The sequence below is a fragment of the Limulus polyphemus genome, unplaced genomic scaffold (genome assembly GCF_000517525.1).
Source record: "Limulus polyphemus unplaced genomic scaffold, Limulus_polyphemus-2.1.2 Scaffold467, whole genome shotgun sequence".
NCBI lineage: Eukaryota > Metazoa > Arthropoda > Merostomata > Xiphosura > Limulidae > Limulus > Limulus polyphemus.
The window spans coordinates 543,053-550,983 of record NW_013666077.1 but is presented as its reverse complement, the minus strand read 5'-3'; the positions used below and the strand labels follow the sequence as shown (position 1 = coordinate 550,983).

Below are 7,931 nucleotides of genomic sequence, written 5' to 3'. Positions count from 1 at the left end.
GTATATCATTTTGCTTATACAAACAGTAGCATAGTTTTTATGGAACAGTTGTCCTTGTGTATATCATTTTGCTTATACAAACAGTAGCATAATTTTTATGGAACAGTTGTCCTTGTGTATATCATTTTGCTTATACAAACAGCAGCATAATTTTTATGGAATAGTTGTCCTTGTGTATATCATTTTGCTTGTACAAACAGCACCATAATTTTTATGGAATAGTTGTCCTTGTGTATATCATTTTGCTTGTACAAACAGCACCATAATTTTTATGGAACAGTTGTTCTTACTCTTCTGTTGGTTGATTTTTTTAAACTGAAAAACAATAATTTTGTATGTAATTTTTATATGAATTGTACCTTTAATTTACTAGCATTTTGTTGATCTTGTAAAGTGTGCAAATTTATCTAAGAATATCATTTATTGAAGAAAACAGTTTTCAAAACCTTAATCAAAAAGTTTGGAAAGATCAGTTTAAAACAGAAAAATAAAGGTTATTTGTATTCCTAAACAATGATGTTACATTGTGAATTGTTTTTTTAAACATCTGTATAGGCTGGTTGGAGCCCTTGTTAGACCGTATTGCACAAAATTCTACAACAGTGGTGTGTCCAGTAATTGATGTAATCAATGATGATACATTTGAGTACCACTTCAGGGACTCTAGTGGTCTGAACGTTGGTGGATTTGACTGGAATCTTCAGTTTAATTGGCATGGAATTCCAGAAAGAGAGAAGAAACGTCGCAAGCATCCATGGGATCCTGTCTGGTAGATATGCATGTTTTATGCCTTTAATGCATATAAAACTTGTTTAGTCACACGTTTGGAATATAAAAGGTTTTTTACTTGTGTAGGACTGTGAAAAGACATTATGTATATCTAATGACTATTCCATCCTTAATTCTTATCGGAGTACACACACATAAGAATGCCCCCCCCCCCAAACCAAAACAAAAAAAAAACTAGAACAAACTGTGTATGTAATTTTTAATACGTTGATTTAAAACACATTCCTTGCAAATTATATTGAAATAGATCTATCAAGTCTTTCATCTTATGCTTACTCAAATTCTTTGAGCAAAATAAAGTAATAAGAAAGCTCTCTGTGAAATTTATTTGACTGAAAGGTTAACCAATTTTTACACTTTCTTAAAACTAAGATATTATCATAAATATTTCTTTGTATTAATAGGGAAATATATAAGAGTTTCAGAAAAAAAAAGAAAAAGATTTAAACCTATTTAATCTACCTATTCCTAAAAATGTTACAGTAGTGATACAGGCTAAAGCCATAATGGTAATTCAAACATTAAGACTTAAATTATTACAAGGGACAGTAAAAACTAACAGACTTCATGACTGATCTTCATACTTGAATGATATAATAAAAAGTACATTATTAATACGAGAATAAAATTAATTGAAAATTTACTCCCACTTTAGGGCTTAGTTCCCTATGCTGTGGGAGGTCTCAGTACTACTACATAGAAATGTAGGTATTTCATATATATATAAAAAAACCAAAAAAAATTATAAACTTAATATAGTTAGGCTTGCCTCTTAAAAAATACTTTACATTAGATAATATTTAAAGTGAAATAGCAATGTATATTACACAGAAGCCACAATATTAAATATATCCTTTCTTTCAATCCATTGTGAACATTAGGTTTAGATACTTGTCTGTTTAGGAACTGGTAAAACATTCTCAATTCGGATAATTCAATAAAGGATTTATTTATTTTTAAATTTAATCTTGAATAACAACTTGCATTTTATACAGAGATAAAAAATCTCTAGGGAAATCTTTTGAGACTTTTGAAATAAAAAGTATATATGTTATACTTAATTATGTGACTTCTGCAAAATTTGCAGATTATTTTAGTTGTCATTGTTTTTTTTATAAAGACTGGTACTGTGGGAAGTTGTAATAATCGTCTGCAAATGCTTCCTTCATTTGTCAAAATACTTAACAGATTCAAAGGACTAAACATTTCATCTCTCAATTTTATGCTTACTTACCTTGTCCAGCTGTGGATTCTTGTCTTTTCTCTAATTTATTTTATTTTTTATAATTATATTGAATATGTGTATTCTTTATACATCAACCCATAGGTCTCCAACTATGGCAGGAGGATTGTTTGCCATTGATAGGAAGTTTTTTGAAAAACTGGGAACTTATGACAGTGGGTTTGATATATGGGGAGGAGAAAACTTAGAACTTTCTTTTAAGGTAATTTTTTTTCGTTCCATTTCACAGTAAGTATTTTATTTCAAATTATTGTAATATATAGACAATTGCAAGTTTGCTGGATTATCAACTTTTTTTATAGATAAATAAATATAATCACACTGCTTTACCATCGCATCTTGCTACTCCCATCTGGATCACTTTATATTGTGGATTGTCTGATAGTGGACTAAAAATCATGTGCTATTCCCCATGTAACTCGCTACACTTCCTGAAAGTATTAATTACTGGTAAAGATATATTTGTACATTTTGATCTTGATTACAAAGCTGGGTAATGTGCAACATGGAAAATCTAAAAAGCAATCAGAAACTTTGAGAAAGGGTCAAAGTCAGGAAAACTTTTACAATGGCATAAAATTTGGAAACATTATGTGGTCTCTCTTTTTTTTTTCTATCTCAGAACCTATATACAGACCATGCTGCATAGCTGTGCCAATTATTGGTATATTTTAGCATAATCTTGGACAGCCATTGTGTTATTTTACCTAGTTATAGTTATCCAATTCATTATATTTAATAGACTAAATCAAATTTGAATTTATAAATAAAAGTTCAAAATTTGATTGTCTACCACCAATTTTTAATGTCCTCGTTTCAAGATCTTTTCCTGTATCATCATAGTCTGAAATTTTTATTACTTTGTATAATATCAGATCAGGGGCATAGCATAAATAGTGTGAAGAAGAGCAAGATTACCACCAGCTTTATAAAAGCTGTGCACAACCAATATTTTTGGGCCTTTACCCAAAAATGTTCTATTGCTTGAATGCTGTAGTAGAATATTTCAGCTTCCCTGGTCAACCTATTGCAATTATGAAAGTTCTTTCTATTTTACTCTAGTCATGTATGTGTTCCTCAGAACCATTATCATTGGGGAAGCTTCTTGTCAGTCTTAAAAACCTTTCCTTCTTAAGGCAATGAATCGTTATGTAGCTGGTGCAAGCTACAAAGATGGAATAAATTCAGTTTCTTTAGTCCATTTAATCTTTTGCCAAATAGTGAAATTTATGATGTACACCTTTTTAAAGTTCTAAATTCACGATGATACATTTTACTTTTTGACATTTTCCAACATTAATCAGTAATTCATATCTTAGAGGTATAGAACTGAAATGAGTGTAAATTTGTTTCAACGTTTCTGAAAGGAAGCATAAAAGTAGTCTTTTATTTTCTATAGAAAGGGTTGTATCTTGTTTGTTTTGGTCTTTAGAAGTTTCTTGAACTATTGCAAAAATATTAGTGTCCTTTGAACATATGTTAAGTCAAGGAAAGACTTGTATTTAATTTTGGAATACATTATAATCCTCCAGATTTCAAGGACTACTTGGTTCCCTGAAACCACACACAAGTTATGGTGTCACCCTACACTCCTAAGCCAAATTAAAAGCTAAAATGGTATTTATTAGGTGGAATTATAATAAAAAAAATTGAAATATCGGCTTGCTTTGCATGAAGGTGTTTTGAAAAAAATCTATAATTTTGTGCGGAGACTCAAAGAAAAAAAAATCCTTCACACCCTTGTTAGAAAATATATACAATCACTTTATAATTTTTGTTTTCTATCATAGACATGGATGTGTCATGGGACATTAGAGATAGTACCTTGTTCTCATGTGGGCCACATCTTTAGGAAGAGAAGCCCTTACAAGTGGAGATCAGGGGTGAATGTGTTAAAGCGAAACACAGTTCGATTGGCAGAAGTGTGGCTAGATGATTATGCTAAGTATTACTACCAAAGGATAGGCTATGACTTGGTGAGAAATAATTTATGAAAAACTATCCATTATTTTTATTAGTTCTGTATACATTGGCAGAAGTGTGGCTAGATGATTATGCTAAGTATTACTACCAAAGGATAGGCTATGACTTGGTGAGAAATAATTTATGAAAAACTATCCATTAAGCTTGCTAAAATGCTTATGGTTTATTCACTGTATGATAACTGTTTGTTTCAGATATATACCCAAAGCTACACAATAAATATCTGCACTAGCCATCTTTAATTCTGAACTTTTAGAGTTAATCAACACCTATTATCAGCCCTTGGGCTACTGTAATCGATTAGCAGGATTTCAACATCACTCTTATAATGCACCAATAACCCGAAACATTGCATATAATAATAAAGTTTTTATTATAGATGTGTGTTTTACCAATTTTGAACACTTTTTTCATTATTTTTCCATGTCTTGCAGTCTTTTCTACTGTGTGTTTTTTATAAACTAACTGTGTGACCCACATAAGTATCAAGACTCATAAATTATTATGTATACAGAACTAATAAAGAGGAAAATTTGATGACCTTGATCATTCTTTAGCAAACAGGGTACAAAGGAATATGTATAAATAAAAAATACAATAGATAAATTTTCACAAATAAAGAAAATGTATTTAACAATTTAATTTCTGATAAGTTTCTGCTTATTGAAAGTTCTAGCTTTTTTTCTAAGATTAAATTTCTTCCAAGTTTTCCTTTTTAAGGTAAGACAGGCTTTTGTCATGCAGTAAAGTTAGCAACCTCAGTAAATTTTCAATCACCTCTCTTATTACTGTTGTATTAACTTGTTCTGAATTTCATTGAGAGAAGACAGGGTTATCATAACATTAATTAAGTTACTTTAATCTATTTTATCTAACCTGTAAAATTTGCCAATTTTTTTTTTAAGAACTTTGAAACACTTTCTTCACTTTATTAAAACTAGGTCTCTCTTGTTCATTGTTTAACTTCTGTAATGCTAACTGTAATAAATAAGACTTAAAAACTGTATGAAAATAACGATAAGACTAGGAAAATTGTTTATATATTATTGACAGTTGTACTAAGACTAGTATGGCTATGTTATTTAGGGTGATAATCTTAAGACTAGTATCACTATGTTTATTTAGGGTGATAGTCTTAAGAATAGTATCAATATGATATTTTAGGGTGATAGTCTTAAGACTAGTATGGATATATTTTTTAGGGTGATTTTGGTGACATAAGTTCAAGAAAGGAGCTAAGAAAACAGCTGAAATGTAAAAGTTTTGATTGGTATATTAAAAATGTTTACCCTGAACTTTTTGTACCTGGAGATGCAGTGGCTTCTGGAGAGGTAAGTTGCTGATGTGAAAAAAATTTATTAGTGTAAAGTTTAGATTCAAAGTAATGAGGGATGTTAGTTTCCAAGATTGTTTTATGAGGTAATGTTTATGAGAAAATTGAGGTTAAAAACAATAACTCAAATAAACAAACAGTATTTTACACAGTGCAAAAATATTATTACTATATTTATGTGTAACAGGCTGTCATAATGCCGAATATATATAAAACAGCCAAAAAATGGTATTTATTTTAAATATCAGAAAGATACGGTTGTTAATTTTTACAGCTGCTGCTAACTCAAGAAGTTTGCATGAGAAACAAGGAGACAGAATCAAAATTTCACAGAACAAAACATACATTTTATTTAGTAACAATTACAAAAATAGTTTGCTGATTAGCTTCCTAAAGAACATAAGATATACAAGATTGACATTTTATGATTTATCAAGCTGTTTTTGATTCATTTCAGTATTTAATCTTTTTTAGCATTTCTACGTACAACTTCAGGAAAATGTTTTATATATTACTGACAATTAAACATCGGTAGTAGAGATAAAGATATTAAAACAGTTTTAAGCAGAAGACTTGCTTAAAAATTAACTTCCTTATTTTTACTTAGTTTCACTTACTACATTCATTCTATACTTAAGTTCAATCTTTATATATTATTAGTATGTGGAAAGATAAAAGAACACTCAAGGTGGAAGTTGGTCTGTCAAGGTTTTAATGCTAATTTAGATGACATTAAGGCCTTAATTGATTCTTACCATCTTATGTGTTAACTCCTAACAGGAGAAATTTCAGAAAAAATTGCTGATATTATCATCATTCAGTAGTTTTCTTTATGTATAAAGGATGAGTTGTATGATGGATGAGTTCATGGAGTTCAGTTTATGAGCTCAGTGCTGTTTAACTAGCATGCTCCTTCCATGAATGTGTCACTCACTATGTCTTTGGAAGCCATTGCCATCCATGTCTTCATTGGTTGTACCATCATACTGTGCTCTTATTACCTGTATCCAGAAGGGGAAATTGCTCAAGCAGACTTTGGTAATTGTATTGAGCAGTTGAAATCTTCATTCATCATCATGGAAGACTTTAAATGAGCACTATTCACTGTGAGATGGGGTAGATATTGATGAGAGAAGTTGATCCATAGAAAATTCGTTCTTGGATCACAACCTTTCTCTCTTCAGTACAGGAGAATATATCTATTTCCATGCCTTAAGTCACACATTCACAGCCATTGAACTGTCCATTTGATCACTCTTTTTTTTTCTTGGGAGGTGGACAACGATCCATGAAGTAGTGATAATTTTCCTGTCACTCTGAGGGAGATTGGCTGCAGTCAGTACCACACAACTCATGTGCCACTGTGAAAGCTGAAGAATACCAATTGACCCTCCTTTAATACTCCCTAAAAGCTTGATCCTGCTACTGCTAACCTACTTTCTGTTAATGTCTGTGTGAAGGCAGTAACAAATCGTATTGTTCAGGCAGATGATCTTACCATTCGTAAGTAACACATTTTACATATTATCTTCACCTATGGTGGATGCCTTACTGCCAAAGGGCATGTAGGGCTCAGAAACAAGCCTGTGGTATTTTTCTCAAATATTTCACACTTATCCATGCCCAACAAATCAGATATTAAAGCCAGAATGATTAAACTCACTTCCAGCATCTCTTCCACCACTAGTTCCAAGGTCATTTCGGAAAAGATGTGAAAATTGAATGAGAAATATCCTTCACAATGCTTTCAATCTTGCAAATCAATGGCCAAGAAGTAGCTGAGTTACAGGGTATTTCCAACACTCTTGAAGAGTGGTTTTCCTATCATTCAAATACCTTCATCTGTTCCCCTACCTTCTTAGCCATCAAAACAGAGACTGAAAGAACTCCACCTTTGTTTTGGCCAGACTGTCTTTATAACTATAATTGACTACTCATCCTAGAACCTAAACTAGTTCTACATTGGTCTGGCAATACATCAATTGGATTGGATGATATCCATTAGAAAATGCTGTGCCATCTCTTTCTTTCCGAGACTTCTTCTTTTGGTTCTTTTCATCCACATTTGGGAGGAGAAAGAGTTTCCAAATTTCTGGTTTTATGCTATTGTCATTCCTTTTACTAAGCCAGGAAGAAACCCCAAGGTTCCTTCTAATTATAGATATGTTGCTTTGACTAACTGTCTTTGTAAATTTCCAAAGAAGATTGTTAATAATAATTTTGTTAGGTTCCTCAAATCAAATAACCTCTCAATCACACAATGTAGTTTCTGCAGACAAGCAACACCCCATGAAACACCTGATTTCACTATAAGCATCAATCATGTAAGCCTTTCTCATTAGGGAGCATCTTTTTTCATTTTGGGAAGGCTTAAGACAGTTTCAACTATTGATGAACTTGTATCAACAGAAGCAACATGACAATGGAGAAGAGAAGTGCACAAGAGTAATCTACATGGAAATCTGAAGAAGTTGGCTAGGAACTTAAATGTAAGAAAATTTCTGTTCCAACAAGAATGGGATCCCAAACACGTATCGCTACTTGTACAAGGCAGTTTGTCAGAAAAAGTGCATTGGATGAAAA

At 31.5% G+C, this 7,931-nt stretch overlaps 1 protein-coding gene across 1 annotated transcript in view; it reads left to right on the top strand.

The window, feature by feature from the left end:
- The window catches only part of LOC106458464 (putative polypeptide N-acetylgalactosaminyltransferase 9), a 21,269-nt gene that overhangs the window by 4,734 nt on the left and 8,604 nt on the right, over positions 1–7,931 (top strand). Inside the window, exons 2-5 of the mRNA XM_022384676.1 lie at positions 556–769; positions 2,117–2,234; positions 3,823–4,008; positions 5,218–5,346. Of these exons, the coding sequence (XP_022240384.1) occupies positions 556–769; positions 2,117–2,234; positions 3,823–4,008; positions 5,218–5,346 (647 nt within the window). The remainder of the gene's footprint in view (positions 1–555; positions 770–2,116; positions 2,235–3,822; positions 4,009–5,217; positions 5,347–7,931) is intronic.